The sequence below is a fragment of the Oncorhynchus mykiss genome, chromosome 6 (assembly GCF_013265735.2).
Source record: "Oncorhynchus mykiss isolate Arlee chromosome 6, USDA_OmykA_1.1, whole genome shotgun sequence".
Taxonomy (NCBI): Eukaryota; Metazoa; Chordata; class Actinopteri; order Salmoniformes; family Salmonidae; genus Oncorhynchus; species Oncorhynchus mykiss.
Genome location: NC_048570.1, coordinates 6,319,776 through 6,344,848, shown reverse-complemented (window position 1 = coordinate 6,344,848; position 25,073 = coordinate 6,319,776). Strand labels below are relative to the sequence as shown.

The following is a 25,073-nucleotide window of genomic DNA, read 5'->3' as shown; positions in this document are numbered from 1 at the left end:
TTCCGCGGACCACTCCGGCTTGCTTTCCGTTGTATTAAAAGCCTATATTGATTTCACAAGTTCTTGCAAGTGTCATATTTGAACCGATTTTCTACGACAGTATCAGCCATAATACCAGCCATGATAACCTCTCTACTGTCATGCAAAAGCAGAATGAAATTGCTGACCTCCTTGTACTACAGCACAAACAGGCTACACTCGCTGTTAGGGAGATACCTATGTTTTCATTCATGCGTGCATTTGAGCATGGCATAGAAGAGAAGACCAGCAGTCACCGGGATAGGCTCTGTTACCTGGAACAGTACACCTCTGGTCAGCAGTCACCAGGATAGGCTCTATTACCTGGAACAGTACACCTCTGGTCAGCAGTCACCAGGATAGGCTCTATTACCTGGAACAGTACACCTCTGGTCAGCCCAAGGATCTGGTCTGTAGTTGTCTGCATATAGAAGGCAGAAGAGGCAACGCGGAGTCTAAGAGGTTGTTAAAGGAACACTTTGGCAATGAAATCAAAGTCACCACTACTAACATGGAAAAAGGAACTGGACAAACATCAAACCAGATGATGGAAAGGTACTGGGTGGCTATGCACTCTATCTTAGAGGTTGTTGTAATGCTATGCACTCTATCTAGGTTGTTGTAATGCTATGCAGTCTATCTAAGTTGTTGTAATGCTATGCACTCTATCTAGGTTGTTGTAATGCTATGCACTCTATCTAGGTTGTTGTAATGCTTTGCAGTCTATCTAAGTTGTTGTAATGCTATGCACTCTATCTTAGAGGTTGTTGTAATGCTATGCACTCTATCTAGGTTGTTGTAATGCTATGCACTCTATCTTAGAGGTTGTTGTAATGCTATGCACTCTATCTAGGTTGTTGTAATGCTATGCACTCTATCATAGAGGTTGTTGTAATGCTATGCACTCTATCTTAGAGGTTGTTGTAATGCTATGCACTCTATCTAGGTTGTTGTAATGCTATGCACTCTATCTAGGTTGTTGTAATGCTATGTACTCTATCTAGGTTGTTGTAATGCTATGCACTCTATCTTAGAGGTTGTTGTAATGCTATGCACTCTATCTAGGTTGTTGTAATGCTATGCACTCTATCTAGGTTGTTGTAATGCTATGCACTCTATCTTAGAGGTTGTTGTAATGCTATGCACTCTATCTAGGTTGTTGTAATGCTATGCACTCTATCTTAGAGGTTGTTGTAATGCTATGCACTCTATCTAGGTTGTTGTAATGCTATGCACTCTATCATAGAGGTTGTTGTAATGCTATGCACTCTATCTTAGAGGTTGTTGTAATGCTATGCACTCTATCATAGAGGTTGTTGTAATGCTATGCACTCTATCATAGAGGTTGTTGTAATGCTATGCACTCTATCTTAGAGGTTGTTGTAATGCTATGCACTCTATCATAGAGGTTGTTGTAATGCTATGCACTCTATCTTAGAGGTTGTTGTAATGCTATGCACTCTATCTTAGAGGTTGTTGTAATGCTATGCACTCTATCTAGGTTGTTGTAATGCTATGCACTCTATCTTAGAGGTTGTTGTAATGCTATGCACTCTATCTTAGAGGTTGTTGTAATGCTATGCACTCTATCTTAGAGGTTGTTGTAATGCTATGCACTCTATCATAGAGGTTGCTGTAACGCTATGCAAGACCTACAGAACATGGAAGAGCTTAATCTTCCCTCCAACATAACAGGCCAAAATATTGCAGGATACGTTGTATGGAGATATTCAATATCCCCTGTCCAACAAAAGGTTTTTTAAAAAACTAAACATCAGCAGATTCAAAACAGCAGTTCAAGTCCAAGAGTAGGGGAAGCAGCTTTGCCACTGCAGTAGATGTAGAGTCAGTTTGCAACTCTAAAATTTTTTTAAAAGAACAAACATTCAAAGTAAAGAGACCAGACACCTGCCCTTCTGATGCTCCCAGTATCTTGTGTATTTCGTGCTGGTGAACATTTCTTGGTCGACTGCCAACAGGTGAAGGTACAGCCACACAAATCCAAGGTTGAGTTTCTAAGATCAAGAGGTCTTTGTTTTGGCTGTTGGATGAAAGGACACTTAAGCAAAGAATATAAAAGAAGGAGGACCTGTCAGAGCTGCCAAAGAAAGACCCCACTATCCTGCACATTGAAGGAAGAGAGAGATTTAGATCTCTGAAGGCAGATACGAGGGGTGTAGCAGTAAAGCGGGAGGAGACTGTCAGCAGTGCTCTTGTTTCACTGGAAGCTGGTGAAGATACCGAGGTCGGTACAGATGGTACACTTGCAATTGTGCCAGTTCAAGTAAAGCTGGAAAATGGAAGCAAGTCTGTGTTAACCAATGCATTTCTTGATTTTGGTAGTTTAGCAACATTTTGTACTGAGAGACTCATGATGCAGCTGAGAGCTAAAGGCAGTGAGACTGATATTCTGCAACACAATGAGGCATTAGAGTCCTACCAAGAGCTTTGAGATATCGGGATTAGAGATTGGCAAAGTGGAAGGAGACATTTCTTGCTCTATCAAAGCAAATTATACGAGCTCTGCAAGCTAAAGTGTGGATGGGACAAAGTCATCCCAAAGAACACTCTATTTCATGGAGGAAATGGCTCTGAGCTGGACCAGCTGTCCAGATTCCAGATTGACAGTTGTATGATGCCTGAGAACTTTGGTCAAGTCAAGACGGCAAAGCTGCATCACTTCGGTGACGCGAGAGAACAAGGTTATGGCACGGCAAGTTACCTTGGGTTCACAAACGGTATGGAATAGGTCCACATCCCATTCATATTGGGGAGATCAAGAGTGACTCCACTCAAGCAGATGATCCCCAGAATGGAACTTGATGCAGCAACATTGGAAGTGCCAGTGGACAGGATGTTAAGGTTGGAGCTCCAGATTGAACTTGGGGAGTCAACTTTCTGGACAGACAGCCAGTCTGTGCTAAAATACATCCGCAATGATACCAAGATATTCCATACCTTTGTGGCTAATAGGGTTTCTATGATCCGTGACTTCTCGAAAGCAACACAGTGGAGCTATTTGAACTCCCAACACAACCCAGCCGACGATGCCTTGAGGGTTACATGCTGAAACATTCCTGAACTCAAAGAGATGACTCAAAGGACCAGAATTCCTGAAGAAACTAGAAACACAATGGCAGAAAGTCCCCGAGGAGCTTGGCTCCATCCCTCTGGATGATCTGGTTGAGAAAGAACATCATCGTGAACAGTACAAGTGTGGATGAAAAGAGTCCGACCAGCAAACTGAGTACTATTCAACATGGAACAGCTTGAAGAAAGCAGTTTCCTGGATGCTGAAACTGAAGACTTCTTCTACAGTTAAGCCAGAAAGCCTGTTTTTGCAAACTGATCCAGGATCATATCAGAGTTTAACAAACTCACTAAAGGACCAAATTGACAAGTTCAAACTGACGTTTGTAAAAGCGTGAGAGTGGGAGGAAGGTTAAGCAAAGCTGCTATGCCTACGGAACTAAAGACTTTTACGATCCTGGCCAAAGACTCCCACATCTCCAGACTGATCTTATTCCACATCCATGAGCAGGTTGGCCACTCTAGGAGAGGTCACATGCTTTCCATACTTCACCAGCAATATTGGATACCCTGTGCCAAACTCTTAGCAAGGATGATCCTTAAGAGATGTGTCTTATGCAGGTGATGTAAGCTAGAGCTGGAGAACAGAAGATGGCCAACCTTCCACAAGATCGGGTGTCACCTGATTTGCTGCCATTCACCCATGTGGGCATAGATTACTTCAGCCCCATAGAGGTGAAGCGAGGCCGCGTTCATGTGTAATGGTATGGTGGGATCTTTACTTACCTAGTGAGTTGAGCTGTCCATCTAGAAGTTGCTAGTTATCTGGATACTGATTCCTGTATCAATGCCCTGCGCAGGTTCATCTGTCGAAGGGGCTCAGTAACAAGTGTCAAAACAGACAACGGCACCAACTTTGTTGGAACACACAGAGAGCTAGGAGAAGCTCTGGTAGAGCTGGAACACAACAAGATTCAAATGAATTACTGAAGGATGGAGTAACATGGCTATTCAACCCTCGCTCTGGAGCCCACCATGGGGGGTTATGGGAGAGGTTGATCCCTCTGGAGCCCACCATGGGGGGTTATGGGAGAGGTTGATCCGTCTGTAGCCCACCATGGGGGGTTATGGGAGAGGTTGATCCGTCTGGAGCCCACCATGGGGGGTTATGGGAGAGGTTGATCCCTCTGGAGCCCACCATGGGGGTTATGGGAGAGGTTGATCTGTCTGGAGCCCACCATGGGGGGTTATGGGAGAGGTTGATCCGTCTGGAGCCCACCATGGGGGGTTATGGGAGAGGTTGAGCAGACTGGTGGAAAAAGATCCTCTATTCAGTCCCTAAAGAGCAAGTACTGGATGATGAGGCTTTGCAGAAGTTGAGGTGATCATGAACAACAGACCAATCACAACTGTAACAAATGACCATAATGATCTAGAACCCCTGACTGCTACCATCAGCTTCATCTGAAAACAAAGCCAGTCCTACCACAGGACAATTCCAGAGAGGAGATCTGTACTCATGATGGAGATGGAAGCAAGTACAATATATCACCTCTTCTGGAAGAGATGGATCAGGGAGTATCTTCCACTTATGCAGGAGTGGAACAAAAACTAAGAGAAGCCTCAGTGCTGGTGACCTTGTGGTCATCGTCGATGACACCGCGCCAAGGAACTCTTGGCTAATGGGGCGTGTGGTGAAGGCTTTTCCAGGGTCAAAGGTCTTGTCCGGAGCGTCATGGTTAAAGACCAAGATCAACATATTACAGAGACCTATCAATAAACGCTGTCTTCTCCTGGAGGCAGCTGAGTGAGACACACACACACACACACACACACACACACACACACACACACACACACACAGATCCATCTTTGAGTCAAGTCAAATGCTTACATTTTTGGACGTCAATTTTTGGATGTTGAACACTTGAACTCTGAGACTGAGATCAGTGGACTCTTGTCCTATATGGGACCTTGTATATTTGTATATACAAAACCATTCAAAAGTTTGGGGTTACTTAGAAATGTCAACAACTGGCAGGTTCATTAAATAGTAACCGCAAAACACCAGTCTAAATGTCAACAGTGAAGAGGCGACTCCGGGATGCTGGCCTTCTAGGCAGAGTTCCAAAGAAAAAGCCACATCTCAGACTGGCCAATAAAAAGGAAAGATTAAGACGGGCAAAAGAACACAGACACTGGACAGCGATATGGCTTTTTCTTTGCAACTCTTCCATTATGGGGTGAAGCTGCCAGTTGAGGACTTGTGAGACATCTGTTTCTCAAACTACACACTCTAATGTACTTGTCCTCTTGCTCAGTTGTGCACCGGGGCCTCCCACTCTTTCTCTTCTGGTTAGAGACAGTTTGCGCTGTTCTTTGAAGTACAGTGCACAGCGTTGTATGAGATTTTCAGTTTCTTGGCATTTTCTCACATGGAATAGCCTTCATTTCTCAGAACCAGAATAGACTGACAAGTTTCAGAAGAAAGTCTTTGTTTCTGACCATTTTGAGCCTGTAATCGAACCCACAAATGCTGATGCTCCAGATGCTCAACTAGTCTAAAGAAGGCCAGTTTTACTGCTTCTTTAATCAGAACAACAGTTTTCAGCTGTGCTAACATAATTACAATGATTAGTTAGCCTTTTTAAAATGATAAACTTGGATTAGCTAACACAACGTGCCATTGGAACACAGGAGTGATGGTTTGCTGATAATGGTTCTCTGTACACCTATGTAGATATTCCATTAAAAATCAGCCGTTTCCAGCTACAATAGTCATTTACAACATTAACAATGTCTACACTGTATTTCTGATCAATTTGATGTTATTTGAATGGACAAAAAAAAATGCTTTTCTTTCAAAAACAAGGACATTTCTAAGTTACCCCAAACTTTGAACGGTAGTGTAGCTATGAACCGTAATAGTGCTCTGGTATAGAATGTTTTGTGAATTGGCTCTATTTTTTAAATATTAAGTAACTGTAATGTTTTCAGTGCTGTTAACAATTATGGGCCGGTATGTTAGAGCCGATGTGGACATATTTCTATAAAAGACAGAACATACAGAGCTCCATGTAAAGGTGTGTAAATATATGAAATATGAATGTATATGATGAAATATCAGGTACCTTGATGATTTATATTGACCTCATTGAGATATATTCCTTTGTTATAAGTGTACCTTAGGTTTTAGCTCCTCCTCTTGACCATTCATTGTACTGTGGTCAGTGTGTTAGCGACAGGATAAAGACAGGAAGTTGGGCCTTCGGGGGAGGGGGAGTCCTAGCTAGACACGGGAGTGGTATAGTCTTTTAACCAGACAACAAACAGGTCATATTATGTATTTTTCACGTGAAGTAATCTATGCTTTAAGTTGATGGGAGAATATGTTTTTTTGTGAGATATAATAAGAATAAACCTTTTTGTTGCACCATATCCCTGGATCTCATTGAATGTTTTGGCCGTTTGGGAACTTGGAATGTGGACTGTATGCGTCTGAAACAAAACCACTTCAGGCTTGGGAAGTGGTTCTGGTCAAGAGGAAGGAAGCCCCTACAATCATCATAAATATGGAAGAACTGTTCAGAATTGTTTTGGCTGGGAAGCATGCAGACGCCTTAATTCAGCCTCCCATACTTACAGCCCTTACCCCCAGGCCTGTCCGCTGTGTAACGGATGTGAAACGGCTAGCTTAGTTAGCGGTGCGCGCTAAATAGCGTTTCAATCGGTGACGTCACTTGCTCTGAGACCTTGAAGTAGTGGTTCCCCTTGCTCTTCAAGGGCCGTGGCTTTTGTGGAGCGATGGGTAACGATGCTTCGTGGGTGTCAGTTGTTGATGTGTGCAGAGGGTTCGCGCCCGGGTATGGGCGAGGGGACGGTCTAAAGTTATACTGTTACACCTGCACAACATAACCCATAATCAGCCTTTACTCGACAGTGGTATGTCTGACTTTCTGATTTGTAAATTCACTGCAGTTCCCAACATTGACCAGCAGGTGGTAATGATACTCTCTTCTCAGACAGTAAATGACCACCAGTCAGCTACATTTATTTTGTTAGGAGGGGATGGAAAAGCATTGAGACTGTTTGTCATGGAAGCAATTTCACTCATTTACTCATGTGAATGTGTCCAAAGAGATAAGAGAAGCTAATATTGATAGTCACTGTTAAATCTTTACAGCTCAGGATAATATGACTATAATTAAAGATCATCACTACCATCTGCTGGCTGGATCGGTCTTCTTATTTTAATTGAAACAGTTTTCAGAACTTCAGAGATGATGAACTAAAATATGATGATAGAAGATGGCACCATGCTGTATTTTTACATTTTACCATAAGATCTGGAGTCCAATAATTGTCATACTTTTTTAGTAATTGAAACCACAACTCAGGCATTGCAAGCGCTATGCTCGACCAACTGAGCTACATTCTTAAAATCTGATTTTATCCCTAAATCACACTGCTAACCTTATGCCTAACATTAAACTAAGATCAGAAATGTACATTTTTGTTTTCATGACATGTTACGAAGGCCTGTAGACAATTTAGACTTTGTGGCTGGGTTTTCTAATAACCAGAGAGGCTGGGGGGAGGAGTTTACTCCAAATACCTGTGCAAAGGGGAAAGTTGTGTCTCAGTAAAGGACTGAGGTGTAGATTGTTCTGTAAAAACGTGTAGATATGCACATATAGTGACTATTAGAGTGGTTATAGATTTAAATCAACTATTTTGAGTGTGAAGTGGAGGACGTGAAGACCAGTAAAGGTAAGAGGAGATCTCAGTATATTTCACTTTCCAAACTAGACACAACAGTCCTGTTTTAAAACAATGAGGACTGGAGAACGAGGAAGTGATGTTTGTATCTGTGTGATTGAGCAAAAGAGAGATTTTGATGAATGGTAATGATGTAAATATGAATGTTTTCTCTTTTTATTGCAGTTAAAATGGCAGAGTCCAGAGTTCATAGTAAGTCACCATGCTATAATTAATGATTAACTTTTCTTTCATGTATCTGGGAGAACAGAACTAAACCAACTATTGAAAATGAAATGTGTTTGTAGTTTTATTTGTCTTTATGTGTAAATGTGTGTCTGGATGAAATGTGTTTGTAACATGAGGAGTTGTAGCTGAGTTTGTGTCTGTGAGAAACAGCTCTACTGCTCCACAGTGACCTCTCCCTCCAAACATCTCTTTATTATAGAACCCATTTAATCCAGTCGGACACAATATGGAAGAAAATCAACCTTTTGTACTTTACTGGCTCTAGAGAAGTTAAAGTTGTACATATCAACAAATAAGTTGTTTTCCTGAGTGGAGCAGCAGTCTGTGGTGCTGCATCTTAGTGTGAGAGGTGTCTCTACAGTCTCTGGTTCAATTCCAGGCTGTATTATAACCGCCCATGATTGAGTCTCCCAAAGGGTGGAGCACAATTGGTCCAGCGTCGTCTGGGGTAGGCTGTCATTGTAAATAAGAATTTTTCTGAACTGACTTGCCTCGTTAAATAAATAAAATATGTATCCAGAGCAATTAGGATTAAGTGCCTTGCTCAAGGGCATATCAACAGATGTTTTCCTAGTTTCCTCAGGGATTCAACCCAGCGACGTTTGGGTTACTGGTCCAATGCTCTTAAGTGCTCAGCTACCTGACAAACATGTCTGTCTAATGGAGAAATACAGAGCCTCTAATTTATTCTATATATTTAGTCATAACAGATCCTTTTCTTCAGTAGATTTAAGTTGAGTTCGGTTCAGGATTTACTTCTAAATGATGTTACAGATGATTTACTATCATCCATTAACCTTCACTGATGTTTAAATCAGAGATGTTTACTGTAAAACATCATATGTTGTTATTTCAGGGGGAATTGTCCATGTATAGACCCATAAAGTGAATTAGTATAATAACTGAAGTGATATTTAATGTTATTAGGTTTGTTTAGTGTCTCTTGCACAATGGTAGACCTAGTTAGTATGAATGTTGAGGCTTGGACACTGGGGTAGACCTGGTTAGTATTAATGTTGAGGCTTGGACACTGGGGTAGACCTGGTTAGTATGAATGTTGAGTCTTGGACACTGGGGTAGACCTGGTTAGTATGAATGTTGAGGCTTGGACACTGGGGTAGACGTGGTTAGTATGAATGTTGAGGCTTGGACACTGGGGTAGACCTGGTTAGTATGAATGTTGAGTCTTGGACACTGGGGTAGACCTGGTTAGTATGAATGTTGAGGCTTGGACACTGGGGTAGACCTGGTTAGTATGAATGTTGAGGCTTGGACACTGGGTTAGACCTGGTTAGTATGAAAGTTGAGGCTTGGACACTGGGGTAGACCTGGTTAGTATGAATGTTGAGTCTTGGACACTGGGTTAGACCTGGTTAGTATGAATGTTGAGGCTTGGACACTGGGGTAGACCTGGTTAGTATGAATGTTGAGGCTTGGACACTGGGGTAGACCTGGTTAGTATGAATGTTGAGGCTTGGACACTGGGTTAGACCTGGTTAGTATGAAAGTTGAGGCTTGGACACTGGGGTAGACCTGGTTAGTATGAATGTTGAGTCTTGGACACTGGGTTAGACCTGGTTAGTATGAATGTTGAGGCTTGGACACTGGGGTAGACCTGGTTAGTATGAATGTTGAGGCTTGGACACTGGGGTAGACCTGGTTAGTATGAATGTTGAGGCTTGGACACTGGGGTAGACCTGGTTAGTGTGAATGTTGAGTCTTGGACACTGGGGTAGACCTGTTTTATATGATTATGCCCATGGATCTCCCTGGTTTATAATGGGGTGTAGGGATACACAAGGTCCATACAGGTAATGGGGTGTAGGGATACACAAGGTTCATGCAGGTAATGGGGCTGGATGGTCTATTGGTCTATTGCCCATTCAAATCCTTTCTGGCAACAACGTTTGTGGTAGAAAAAGAGATTGGGGCTGTGACACATGTGTTATACCACTGTTATATTAGTTTATCTATGAAATGATTAGTGTTTACAGGTCAGATGTCACAGGACTAAAACATGCTGATAACAGGGTTGTGGTCTGCAGCGAATAGCTGGATAAAGGTTACTGTTGGTGACTTGGGGAATACAGGCCTAAGGAACGTGGGTAACAGGGCTGAGATAGGAAAGTAACAGGGATGAGGTGCATTGGCAAAGGAACTGGGGTCTTGAGTAACACACAGTTAATTTAGGGACAGGATATGCCTGAATCTGTACTTGATAGTATAGATTTGAGGGTATTGGCATGTGGGTGTTAGGGTAGGGCATGGGGGTTACAGGGCTGGGGTGTGTGGGTCATTGAGTTTAGGTGTGTGGGTAAGTGGGCTGAGGTATATAGATATTGAGGTTGAGGAATAGGGGTAACAGGACTGGGGTGTGTGGGTCATTGAGTTTAGGTGTGTGGGTAAGTGGGCTGAGGTATATAGATATTGAGGTTGAGGAATAGGGGTAACAGGGCTGGGGTGTGTGGGTCATTGAGTTTAGGTGTGTGGGTAAGTGGGCTGAGGTATATAGATATTGAGGTTGAGGAATAGGGGTAACAGGACTGGGGTGTGTGGGTCATTGAGTTTAGGTGTGTGGGTAAGTGGGCTGAGGTATATAGATATTGAGGTTGAGGAATAGGGGTAACAGGACTGGGGTGTGTGGGTCATTGAGTTTAGGTGTGTGGGTAAGTGGGCTGAGGTATATACATATTGAGGTTGAGGAATAGGGGTAACAGGACTGGGGTGTGTGGGTCATTGAGTTTAGGTGTGTGGGTAAGTGGGCTGAGGTATATAGATATTGAGGTTGAGGAATAGGGGTAAATACCTGTTCATGTTATTATAGACAGAGCACTCTGTCACAACTGTGACCAAGAATAAAACATACTTTTAAATAAATAAATAATCAAAATGGATGACATGTTAGGCTACTAGTGGCATAAGATTAGCATAGTGGCATGTCTGGGAAAGATGTGGGAACAAATGGGATAATATCATTCTAGATTGTAGCATCACATTCTTCTATGACATATAGACTTTCCTTCAAATGAATCTGTCTGTCTGGGATTGTGGGGGTTGTATTTTAGAATTGACATGGTCCTGGTTGTTGTATGTCTGTTGTAGTTTTTAATTCAGCTGTGTTTATAAATGTACTGAGAGGATTTGTGTTCCTGACACAGATGATGTCATTAAACATGAAATGTTCTCTCTTTCTGAACAGATCAGTTTAAACTCACATCAGAAGACCATGTGAGGGCTGATGTTGGTGAAGAGGTCACCCTCCCCTGTCACCTCTCACCTGACACCAGTGCTGTTGCCACGACGATCAGGTGGTTTAAAGGGACAGAGTGTATTTACCTGTATAAGAATGGCCAGGTGACAGAGAGGAGTGGCTATGAGGGCAGAGTGAGTCTGATCACCCAGGAGCTGGAGAGAGGCAGCGTGTCTCTGAGGCTGAGAGACTTCAGGAGGCCAGATACAGGAGTCTACATCTGTCAGGTCATCCATGGAGAACAGAAGGAGGAGGCTGCAGTGGGTTTATTGGACAGAGGAGGTAAGTGTTCTAGAACTCCAGTAATGTTTCTAAACACCTAAACAACAACAATAACAACCAGTCTCTTTGCCTGTACAGAACACTTGTACTTTCTCATGTAGGTAGGAGTTCATAGTAGGAGTTACAGATGAATAGACTAGATTCATTCTGAATATCAACTAGTTACAATGCATATTACCATCACTCTGAGCTTTGAGCTGGTCCTAAAGCATTAGAACCATTCCAACATTAATGTCACGTCCCTTGATTGTCATTAGTAATGAATGCGATGAACACTCACACCCCTCTGATGTATATCACATCACTATTGTATTTCCAATAGGATGTATGGTATTTCATTAAATTATGTAATGAGACAGAAATTCAATGAACGATAATAACTAATACATTCTGTTTTACATGATCATTATTCATGACTCTCCATCTTGGATAATGGATGATCAGGATCAGGTGAGTAATTACTTATTTGTCTGTTTTGTTTATTGACAACCAATAACACAAGACAAAGAACAGACCAGAGTGTTAATCTGATACTATAAAAACTACAGGCCTTGTGAACAGCAGTGTGTCTTCTTCAAGGCTACAAATTAAATCAGTTTCTTTACATTTATCAATACTCTCCCAAAATGTTCTCAAGGAAGGTTGAATTAAGATGTATAGATGTACTTCAAATTATCCAGAATGTTTATACCATAGTCCTCCCACAATATATCTGCCATAGAGGTCAACATTTCATATTGTTGTCCCACAATATATCTGCTATAGAGGTCAACATTTCACACTCCAAAATGAACATGGAATCAGCTTGAATTCAGTTTGATGTCCTAGTATGAATCAATCTGTGATGTTTAGACTGTTCCAATAGTAGCACTGCTTACATCCCTTTCCCTAGATGTACATTAGTAATGAATGTGATGAACAGTCATATCAATATGATGTATGGTATTTCATTGAATTATGTAATGAGACAGAAATTCAATGAACAATAATAACTAATGCATTCTGTTTTACATGATCATTATTCATGACTCTCCATCTTGGATAATGGATGATCAGCATTTGGTGAGTAATTACTTATTTGTCTGTTTTGTTTATTGACAACCAATAACACAAGACAAAGAACAGACCAGAGTGTTAATCTGATACTATAAAAACTACAGGCCTTGTGAACAGCAGTGTGTCTTCTTCAAGGCTACAAATTAAATCCGTTTCTTCACATTTATCAAAACTCTCCCCAAATGTTTGCAAGGTAGATTGGATTAAGATGTATAGATGTTCTTCAAATTATCCAGAATTTTCATATCATAGACCTCCCACAATATATCTGCTATAGAGGTCGATATTTCACCTAGTCCTCCCACTATATATCTGCCATAGACGTCAATATTTCACATAGTCCTCCCACTATATATCTGCCATAGAGGTCAACATTTCACACTCCAAAATGAAAATAGAATCATCTTGAATTCAGCTTGATGTCTTATTATGAAGCATTCAGTCATTCTCAGACTGCTCACATAGTAGTGCTGCTTACATCCCTTTCCCTAGATGTACATTAGTAATGAATGTGATGAACAGTCATTCCAATATGATGGATGGTATTTCATTAAATTATGTAATGAGACAGAAATTCAATGAACAATAATAACTAATGCTTTCTGTTTTATATGATCATTATTCATGACTCTCCATCTTGGATAATGGATGATCAGTACAACGTGAGTAATTACTTATTTGTCTGTTTTGTTTATTGACAATCAATAACACAAGACAAAGAACAGACCAGAGTGTTAATCTGATACTATAAAAACTACAGGCCTTGTGAACAGCAGTGTGTCTTCTTCAAGGCTACAAATTAAATCAGTTTCTTCACATTTATCAAAACTCTCCCCAAATGTTCGCAAGGTAGATTGGATTAAGATGTATAGATGTTCTTCAAATTATCCAGAATTTTCATATCATAGATCTCCCACAATATAACTGCTATGGAGGTCAACATTTCACATAGTTCTCCCACAATATATCTGCTATAGAGGTCAATATTTCACATAGTCCTCCCACTATATATCTGCTATAGAGGTCAACATTTCACATAGTCCTCCCACTATATATCTGCCATAGAGGTCAACATTTCACACTCTTAAATGAAAATAGAATCAGCTTGAATTCAGTTTGATGTCCCAGTATGAATCATTCTGTGATGTTTAGACTGTTCCAATAGTAGCACCACTTACATCCCTTTCCCTAGATGTACATTAGGAATGAATGTGATGAACAGTCATTCCAATATGACGGATGGTATTTTATTAAATTATTTTAATGAGACAGAAATTCAATGAACAATAATGAATAATGCATTCTGTTTTACATGATCATTATTCATGACTCTCCATCTTGGATAATGGATGATCAGGACAACGTGAGTAATTACTTATTTTTCTGTTTTGTTTATTGACAACCAATAACACAAGACAAAGAACACACCAGAGTGTTAATCTGATACTATAAAAACTACAGGCCTTGTGAACAGCAGTGTGTCTTCTTCAAGACTACAAATTAAGTCAGTTTCTTTACATTTATCAAAACTCTCCCAAAATGTTCTCAAGGAAGGTTGGATTAAGATGTATAGATGTTCTTCACATTCTACTGAATGTATATTCCATAGAACCCTGCCTCCTGACACAATATCCTGTATCTGACTGTGGCAAACCTCTTCAAGGTTAGGAGCGTTTGTCACAAATTAAGTGGTAAACTGTCACCAAATCACCCAAGAATGAGAGTTCTTTCGAACAGGACAGTACCTGTGTGTTTGTTTCTCCGTCCTGGTCCACCCAGGCCGTAGGCGAGGTCAAGGATAGCAGGGTTCGGTACACGAATCGGGTTCTCGGTAGGTCCAGGTCCAAACGCCAACAGGTAAATCCAAAACAATCCAGCTCATACACGGTAAATCCAGCCAATCTCTATTGTCTCTTTCTCTATTGTTCATAGATCCTTCCAGCACTCTCTCTCTCTCTTCCTGGTTTTTCTTGACCCTTTATCTGTGGGTCGGCTCCACCTTCTGAGGGTTCCCCTTGCTTCTGGGACTTGTAGTTTTGGCGGTCTGCCTTTTTGTGATCTGTAGTTCTGACAGGGGTGGCCATTTTAGTGATCGGGCAGAGCCCGTTTATTAGTTCTGCTCTCACATACCTACCATTTATCACTCGACCCCCTTCTTTGCCACACATCTCTCCCCCTAGATCCGACCCCCTAGGTCGGGCTACCGCAGCAAAATATGCGCGCATGTGGGATAACCCATCCACGTTTCCCATTTCCTTCCCTGCTCTGTGTTTCAAGTCAATATGAAACGGTTGGAGACTCAAAAACCACCGCATCACCCGAGCGTTCTTCTCTTTAGCCCTATGCATCCAGGTGAGTGGGGCATGGTCACTGATGAGGGTGAAGTGGCGCCCCAGCAGGTAGTACTTCAGGCTTTCTAGAGCCCACTTTACTGCCAGCGCCTCTTTCTCAACGACTGAGTAGTTGGTTTCCCGTGGTTCCAGCTTCCTGCTTAAAAACAGGATGGGGTGTTCCACCCCTTCTACCTCTTGGGATAGCACTGCTCCCAAGCCGACCTCTGAGGCATCCGTCTGAACCACAAACTCTCTCTCAATGTCTGGTACCACCAGCACTGGATTACAGCAGAGAGCCTCCTGTAATGTCCTAAATGCTTTGGTGGCCCTTTCATCCCATTTGACCATGTTTGGCCCTCTGGCTCTAGTCATGTCGGTAAGTGGGGCGGCCACTGTGGCATAACTTGGGATGAACTTCCGGTAGTAACCGGTCAGCCCTAGGAAGGCTCGAACCTGCTTCTTATTTACTGGTTTCGGCCATTCTCTAATTGCCTTCACCTTCTTACGTTGGGGTTTGATTAACCCTCTTCCCACAGTGTATCCCAGATTCTCTGTTTCCTCTAACCCCACATAACACTTGGCAGGGTTTGCCGTGAGCCCTGCCTTTCTAAGGGCGTCTAACACTGCCTGTACCCGGGGTAAGTGGGATTCCCAATCTGGGATGTAGATCCCCACGTCATCTAAATAAGCTGCGGCGTATGCTTTGTGCTGTTTTAGGACTTTGTCCTTGAGCCGTTGAATGGTGGCTGGTGCCCCGTGTAAGCCGAATGGCATGACGGTGTATTGAAACAAACCGTCAGGGGTTGCAAAGGCTGTCTTTTCTTTGGCCCTGGGGGTCAGAGGAATTTGCCAGTACCCTTTTGTCAGATCAAGGGTCGTAATGTACCGAGCATTACCAATTTTCTCCAGTAGTTAATCTACTCGGGGCATTGGGTAGGCATCAAACTTGGAGATTTCATTTACCTTCCGAAAGTCGTTACAGAACCGCAAAGACCCATCGGGCTTGGAGACCATCACAATTGGGCTAGAACACTCACTATGTGACTCTTCGATCACTCCAGCTGTCAACATTTTCTCCGTCTCTGCTCTAATCGCGGTCCGTCGAGCCTCGGGTACCCGATATGGCCTCATACTCACTTTTCTCCCTGGTAGGGAAACGATATCATGAGCCGTAACCTCAGTTCGGCCAGGTACCTCTGAAAACACATCTCTGTTTTTCTGGATCAGGGTCTTTACTTCCTGTACTTGCACTGGGGACAGAGTGGGTGAAATATTTACTTTGGCTGTCTCCTGAGTGTGTGTGGGGTATGTGACCATTAGTGTTTCTCTCTCTCTCCATGCTTTTAACAGGTTTATGTGATAAATCTGTTCCTGGGGCCGTCGACCTGGCTGTCGGATCCGATAATTGACTTCTCCTATTCTCTCCAATACTTCATATGTTCCTTTCCATGTGGCTAGTAGTTTAGACTCTACCGTGGGGATCAGCTCTAACACCTTATCTCCCGGTTGAAATTCCCTCAGGGTAGCCTGCCGGTTATAAGTGTGCCGCTGGTGCTCCTGTGCTTGTCTCATGTGCTCTCTGACGATGGGCATGACTGTGGCTATCCTGTCTTGCATTGCCGTGACGTGCTCTATGACACTAGTATACAGGGTGGATTGGTGCTCCCAGGTTTCCCGGGCGATGTCTAAGATTCCACAGGGATGCCTCCCATATACCAGCTCAAAGGGAGAAAACCCCAGCGAGGCTTGAGGAACCTCTCTAATGGCAAACATCAGATACGGCAACATGTAATCCCAGTTTTTCCCATCTTTATCGATTACCTTCCTGAGCATTGACTTCAGGGTTCGGTTGAATCTCTCAACCAGCCCGTCCGTCTGAGGATGGTAATCCGATGTCCTCAACTGTTTCACCTGCCACAGTTTACAAAGGTCCGCCATAAGGCGGGACATAAAGGGGGTCCCCTGGTCAGTAAGGATCTCCTTTGGAACCCCTACCCTGGTGAACAAGAGCACTAATTCCTTGGCGATATTTTTGGAAGCCATCGTCCGAAGGTGAATGGCTTCTGGGTAGCGAGTGGCATAATCTAGAATGACCAGAATGCATTGGTGCCCTCTGGCGGATTTGGGTAGTGGGCCCACTAAATCCATCGCTATCCTCTCAAATGGCATTTCGATTATGGGGAGTGGCACTAACGGGCTTCTAACAGCTGGTCGGGGAGCTGTTAACTGGCACTCCGGGCACTCTCCACAATGCCGAGCCACTTCAGCTTGAATTCCTGGCCAGTAAAACCTCCTTACAATCCGGGTTACAGTACACAATTACAGTCTCGGGTTTTATCGATACCAAGGTGTCCACCCAGAATGTGCCCATGAGCTAGATCCAGTACTGTCCTCCGGTACCGAGTGGGAACCAACAACTGTTCCACCACATCAACCCCTATTTTCGAGACTCTGTACACCAAACCCTTTTTCATGATGAAGTGGGGAAAACTATTAGGCATCATCCCAACAGTTATGGGAGTACCATCTACGACCTGCACATCTGCTCTGGCTTGCTGCAGGGTTGGATCCTGGTTTTGGGCAGTCCCGAAATTAGTCAAGGACCCTGCCAGGTCTGCTGGTTCTAGATCGTCGTCCTCTGGATTCAGATCGACCCCAGCCCCACTAGTACCGGGCTGTTCGTTATCAGCGAGGTTTGCCACTTCATCCTCCTCCTCCCCTACTAGCACCTGTGATGTTGTCCCCTGGGAGACCTCTTTTCTTGGCTTTGGTTGAAGGCCCCATGCTTCTTCCTGCTTGGTCAGGGTTGTTGGCTTCTCAAATATGCCATTCTTGTGGCCTAACTTCGCAAAGTTAGGAAAGTCTCTACCCAATATTACATCATATGGCATCTTTGGGACCACGCCGACCTCATAATCCAGCAGACCGTCCTCTCAAAGGTGGTAAGATATGCTTCCACATCATCCTGCGCTGTCATTTTTTGAAGAAAATGATTGGCCCACCTCTGGGTATTTGCAGCTGGTAATTGAGCCCCAATTTGGTCCGCTAGCCCCTTTAGGCCTTCTCTTAACTCCCGGGTGTTTCTTGCTCTTCTCTGAGCAGCTGGTTGGTGCGGTGCTGGACCTGTAACGTGTCCTGATACATTCGCATTGCATCCTGATGAGCTATTTGTTGAGCTCTAGTTGCCTCTTGTTGGGCTGCCGCCGCTTGTAACAGGGCCTGTATGGCTCCCTCCATACTCATTTTCCTGAGAAACTGTCCTAACCAAACAAAGCCACAAAAAAAACCTGACTTCCCTTTGGAGTGCTAACTGAACATTTTTTATTTTTCTTCTACCTAACCAGTGGTATGGTTAGTCCATGCCCGCATTCTCCACCACGTGTGGCAAACCTCTTCAAGGTTAGGAGCGTATGTCACAAATTAAGTGGTAAACTGTCACCAAATCACCCAAGAATGAGAGTTCTTTCGAACAGGACAGTACCTGTGTGTTTGTTTCTCCGTCCTGGTCCACTCAGGCCGTAGGCGAGGTCAAGGATAGCAGGGTTCGGTACACGAATCGGGTTCTCGGTAGGTCTAGGTCCAAACGCCTAAAGGTAAGTCCAAAACAATCCAGCTCATACACGGTAAATCCAGCCAATCTCTATTGTCTCTTTATCTATTGTTCATAGATCCTTCCAGCACTCTCTCTCTCTCTTCCTGGTTTTTCTTGACCCTTTATCTGTGGGTCGGCTCCACCTTCTGATGGTTCCCCTTGCTTCTGGGACTTGTAGTTTTGGCGGTCGGCCATTTTGTGATCTGTAGTTCTGACAGGGGAGATCCCGTTTATTAGTTCTGCTCTCACATATCTGCCATTTATCACTCAACCCCCTTCTTTGCCACACTGACATAGAGCCCAATGCTGGTTATCACAAACAATGACAATAATCATTTGATCAGAGATAGGCCAATATCAAAACAACATTATTTATGAAGTTAACCAGATCTTATTGGTGGCCACAGTCCCTACATGAGGGAGGCTTGAGTGACAGGATACATCTGATTGGTCCTGTTTGTTCTGTATATAGTGATGTCGTCTACCACACAGAACTCACCTCTCTGTTTTACACCATAGTCTCAGGATCACAGTATTTACAATGTGAGACCCAGGAGGACAAGCTGAAGAGGGAGGCATCAGCTGGTGAGCTTGGTAAGTATGAGAGAGTCTGGAGGAGAGAGGATTGAATCAGGGAACATGAGTGATGTCATTCAGTTTTTCAGACTAATTCATTTGTAATGTATCAAATAGTCAATAGACCAGTTGATGATTGGTTCAGCTCAGATAACTGTTGACTGGAGGAAATAATTGTACCACCTCCATCAAATGATAATGTCTTTATAGACATACTATTGAATTAATTAATACATTACTTATTCAAGCAACCAATTAAATATGTTAATTGCTCTCAGAGTTGAAGATGTTTAAAGAGATGATGAATCAACTAGAGGAGAAAGACACACAACTGGATGATATGACCCAGGAAGTGAGAGAGAAAGAGAGACTCCTGGATGATATGACCCAGGAAGTGAGAGAGAAAGACACACAACTGGACGATATGACCCAGGAAATGAGAGAGAAAGAGAGACTCCTGGAGGAGAAGAACCAGATAATGGAACAGAGGGACAAACTATTAGAAGAGAAAGAAAACCAACTGGAAGAGAAAGACAAGCAACTAAAGGATAGAGACATTCAACTAGAGGCTCTGAGAAAGAACCTGCAGGACAAGAAAAGCCAAGTAGAGAACTTCAGAGTCCTACTGCAGGAAAAATACCTTCAACTAGAGGACAGGAACCACAGACTGGGAGAGAAGGACAGACTACTGGAAGAGAGAGACACACAACTAAAGGATAGAGACATTCAACTAGAGGACAGCAACCACAGACTGGGAGAGAAGGACAGACTACTGGAAGAGAAAGAGAACCGACTAAAGGAAAAAGACCTTCAACTAGAGGACAGGAACCACAGACTGGGAGAGAAGGACAGACTACTGGAAGAGAGAGTCAAACAACTAAAGGATAGAGACATTCAACTAGAGGACAGAAACCACAGACTGGGAGAGAAGGACAGACTACTGGAAGAGAGAGACAAACAACTAAAGGATAGAGACATTCAACTAGAGGACAGAAACCACCGACTGGGAGAGAAGGACAGACTACTAGAAGAGAGAGTCAAACAACTAAAGGATAGAGACATTCAACTAGAGGACAGAAACCACAGACTGGGAGAGAAGGACAAACTACTGGAAGAGAGAGTCAAACAACTAAAGGATAGAGACATTCAACTAGAGGACAGAAACCACAGACTGGGAGAGAAGGACAGACTACTAGAAGAGAGAGACAAAGTACTGGAAGAGAGAGACAAACTACTAAAGGAAAAAGACATTCAACTAGAGGACAGAAACCACAGACTGGGAGAGAAGGACAGACTACTGGAAGAGAGAGACAAAGTACTGGAAGAGAGAGACAAGCAACTGGAAGATAGAGACAAACTACTGGAGGGAAAAGAAAATGAAATTAAAGAGAGGAAGCAGGAAGTAGAAGAGAGGAGGCAGGAACTAAAGGAGAGGAGACAGGAAGTAGAAGAGAAAGACAACCTACTAGAGGAGAGAGAGAACCAGTTAAAGGAGAGAGACAAACAGGTGGAGGATGTCAACAATGAAAATGCTGAACTGGGTAAGATTATTCACACCATTAATACATTTAGTCTTCTGTACTTTCCTCAATTCTCAGGTTATTGTCGACTCTCCACTGAGTTGTGAATATTGTTGTCCATCACTTCATACTTTCCCTCTGCATCATATTTCTGTCTAAAGTCTTTAACACAGAATTCAGATCCTAGTCCTCCTTTGTTATTTCAGCTCAACAGATATGTGATGTGAAGACTGAGGTAGAGAGACTGAGAAGAGAGATCTCAGCCCAGATGACTGGTGAGTGAGATATGTGATACTTAACATTTCAGGAGAAACCCAGAACTCCCCTTCAGTAGGTCTATGTGCCTTCATGTGTCACTGAGGTAAATGTTCCCATTCTAAATGGTTGTTCTATTATTCTAGAACATGGAGAGACGTCAGATACAGGTTCCATCCTCCCAGTCAGGAGGAGAAACAGCCTGAACCTTCCTCCATACAGTGAGTTATCAATATAGTCCTGTTGTCTCCTACTGTTTCTAGTCTATAGTGGACCATCCTTCCCTTAGTGAGTTATCAATATTGTCCTGTTGTCTCCTACTGTTTCTAGTCTATAGTGACCTTCCTCCACTTAGTGAGTTAGCAATATTGTCCTGTTGTCTCCTACTGTTTCTAGTCTATAGTGGACCATCCTTCACTTAGTGAGTTATCAATATAGTCCTGTTGTCTCCTACTGTTTCTAGTCTATAGTGGACCATCCTTCACTTAGTGAGTTATCAATATTGTCCTGTTGTCTCCTACTGTTTCTAGTCTATAGTGGACCATCCTTCACTTAGTGAGTTATCAATATTGTCCTGTTGTCTCCTACTGTTTCTAGTCTATAGTGACCATCCTTCACTTAGTGAGTTATCAATATTGTCCTGTTGTCTCCTACTGTTGTCTCTCTATGTTCTCCAATAATCTATATTTCACTATGATGTGTAATGTATTTGTAGTGTATTTGTAGTTTGTTTATACTATGTTTTAAATAAATACTATACTATGTTTTTGTCACTAATGAGTCTGTATGTTGACTATGTTGTGTTACAGTGAGAGGAGAGACCTCAGATACAGACCCCACATTACCACTGAGGAGGAGACACAGCATGGAGTTACCTCATCCATATAGTGAGTTATTAATGTAGATGATATTATATTAGACACTGTTGTACATCCTCCATCTAGTGAGTTATGGATGTAGATGATATTATATTAGACACTGTTGTACATCCTCCATCTAGTGAGTTATGGATGTACATTATATTATATTAGACACTGTTGTACATCCTCCATATAGTGAGTTATGGGTGTAGATTATATTATATTAGACACTGTTGTACATCCTCCATATAGTGAGTTATGGATGTAGATTATATTATATTAGACACTGTTGTACATCCTCCATCTAGTGAGTTATTAATGTAGATGATATTATATTAGACACTGTTGTACATCCTCCATATAGTGAGTTATGGATGTAGATTATATTATATTAGACACTGTTGTACATCCTCCATCTAGTGAGTTATGGATGTAGATGATATTATATTAGACACTGTTGTACATCCTCCAGAGAGTCAGGGTGTTGATCAGTGCTGTGTGTTGTGTTGCAGTGGGAGGAGAGAGCAGCAGTCCAGACTCCCCAGTGTCTCCCAGTGTGTCTGAGCTGAGACTGGTGCTGCTGGGGAGGACTGGAGCTGGGAGGAGTGCAGCAGGAAACACCATCCTGGGCAGAGAGGAGTTTGGGGCCCAGGCCAGCCCCTCTGCAGTGACCCAGAGGAGTAAGAGGAGAGAGGGGGACGTGTGTGGGAGACGGCTGGTGCTGGTGGACACTCCAGACTGGTTCTGTCCTGGACTCTCTCTGGAGGAGATGAGACAGGATGTGGGGCTCTGTGTCCGTCTGTCTGCCCCGGGACCCCACGCCTTCCTCCTGGTGATACCAGTGGAGCCCTCTAAGGGGGAGGAGAGAGGGGTGTTGGAGAGAATAGAGGAGATGTTTGGGGAGGGTTGTTGGGGACACACTGTGATTCTATTCACCCATGATGATGGCCTGAAAGAGCAGAGCATTGAGGAGTTTCTCCAAGCAGGAAGTCAGGACCTCCAGCAGCTTGTAGAGAAAAGTGGGAGCAGGTACCACGTCCTCAACATTAAGGACAGGGCCCATGGCACTCAGGTATCAGAGCTGCTGGATCAGGTAGAGGAGATGGTGGCAGGAAACAGAGAGAGATTCTACAGCAGTCAGACCTACCAGGAGGCAGAGGACCAGGTTAGAGAGATGGAGGGAAAGATCCAGAGAGAGAGAGGAGAGAGGAAACAGAGGGATGAGAGAGACTTGAGAGAGAGGCTTCAGAAGGAGTTGCAGGACTCTCTGATAAAGATAGAGGGAGTGATCCAGGAACATGAGGGAGATATCAGAACACTCAGGGAAAGAACCAGTGAACTGGAGAGACAGGTGGAAGAAGAGAGGGATGAGGAGAAGAAAAGAGAGCTGGAGAGGGAGCTGAAGAGGGAGTCTGATAGGAGGGAGGAGATGGAGAGAAAGCTGGAGAGATTTAGAGAGAAGAGAGAGAATGAGAGGAAGGAGATGGAGGAGAGACACAGACAGGAGATGGAGAACTATGAAGGAGAGGCCAGAGTTGAAGCAGAGAGAAACCTGATGAAGATAGTCCTACCTGAGTTACAGAGGAACATCATGATCTCACAGACAAAGATGGAGAGGGAGTTCAGCAGACAGATGAAAGAGAAGATTATAGAGATGGAGAGACTAAGACAGAACTTGAAAGAAGTCAGGGAAGCTCACTCAGTGTTGCAGAAGGGACTGGAACGAGAGGGGAAAGGTCAGAGGGCACTGATAGGGTTGTTGGGCTGGGTCAGGAGAAACTCATCAAGTTGGCTTCTCCACAATCTGATATGATTCACCATCACCGTCTATGATGATGAACCAGACCAGGTCTACTGTCCACTGTACCGTCGGGGGTGACCATGGATCATGGTGGTCATGGGGAAAACAGGACAGAATCATGTCTGGTCCAGTCTACAGTGTCAAGAGAAGGAGGGGAGGGAGGTCTGTAAAGATCTTGATGAGACGTAAAACACAATTCCAATCCAACATAGATTATTGACCTTTGCACTGCAGACCTTTAGAATGTAGAGGGTTGTGGGGGGTCAGGAGGTCAGCGGGTGGAGTCAGAGACTGAGAACTCTAAAGATCTGAGTGAGACTTTTACCCAGTGTTTGAGGAGGTCTACTATTGAACCATACTGTATTTATCACACACTACTTCCTGTTCTTATTCAAATTGTTTCATGTTGAAACTTTAAATATACACTGAGTGCACAAAACATTAAGAACACCTTCCTAAAATTGAGTAACAATCTATCCCAATGGAACTCTGATACCACATGAGACTGACATTGTTGAAATAAAATGTAACTTTGTAAGACATCAGTGTTTGGACATTGTTTGTCTTGGATGATTCTCTACAGTACAGAGCTGAGCTGTCAACACGGAGCTGTCAACAGTAGGCTGGGCTCTTACTACTACTACTACTACTACTACTACTACTACTACTACTACTACTACTACTACTACTACTACTACTACTACTACTACTACTACTACTACTACTACTACTACTACTACTACTACTACTACTACTACTACTACTACTACTACTACTACTACTACTACTACTACTACTACTACTACTACTACTACTACTACTACTACTACTACTACTACTACTACTACTACTACTACTACTACTACTACTACTACTACTACTACTACTACTACTACTACTACTACTACTACTACTACTACTACTACTACTACTACTACTACTACTACTACTACTACTACTACTACTACTACTACTACTACTACTACTACTACTACTACTACTACTACTACTACTACTACTACTACTACTACTACTACTACTACTACTACTACTACTACTACTACTACTACTACTACTACTACTACTACTACTACTACTACTACTACTACTACTACTACTACTACTACTACTACTACTACTACTACTACTACTACTACTACTACTACTACTACTACTACTACTACTACTACTACTACTACTACTACTACTACTACTACTACTACTACTACTACTACTACTACTACTACTACTACTACTACTACTACTACTACTACTACTACTACTACTACTACTACTACTACTACTACTACTACTACTACTACTACTACTACTACTACTACTACTACTACTACTACTACTACTACTACTACTACTACTACTACTACTACTACTACTACTACTACTACTACTACTACTACTACTACTACTACTACTACTACTACTACTACTACTACTACTACTACTACTACTACTACTACTACTACTACTACTAC

The 25,073-nt window shown here is 42.9% G+C and overlaps 1 protein-coding gene across 6 annotated transcripts in view; it reads left to right on the top strand.

Moving 5' to 3' along the window:
* Positions 1 to 25,073, top strand: part of LOC110525075 (trichohyalin) — a 116,831-nt gene that overhangs the window by 69,786 nt on the left and 21,972 nt on the right. For 2 of the 6 annotated variants that reach the window (XM_036979267.1, XM_036979265.1), the window contains exons 9-10: positions 19,461 to 20,685; positions 20,871 to 20,939. In XM_036979267.1, coding sequence (XP_036835162.1) covers positions 19,461 to 20,685; positions 20,871 to 20,939 — 1,294 coding nt within the window. Of the gene's footprint in view, positions 1 to 19,460; positions 20,686 to 20,870; positions 20,940 to 21,065; positions 21,141 to 21,728; positions 21,807 to 22,291; positions 24,119 to 25,073 lie in introns of those variants that run through there. The other 4 variants (XM_036979266.1, XM_036979263.1, XM_036979268.1 and 1 more) reach the window with 4 other exon arrangements.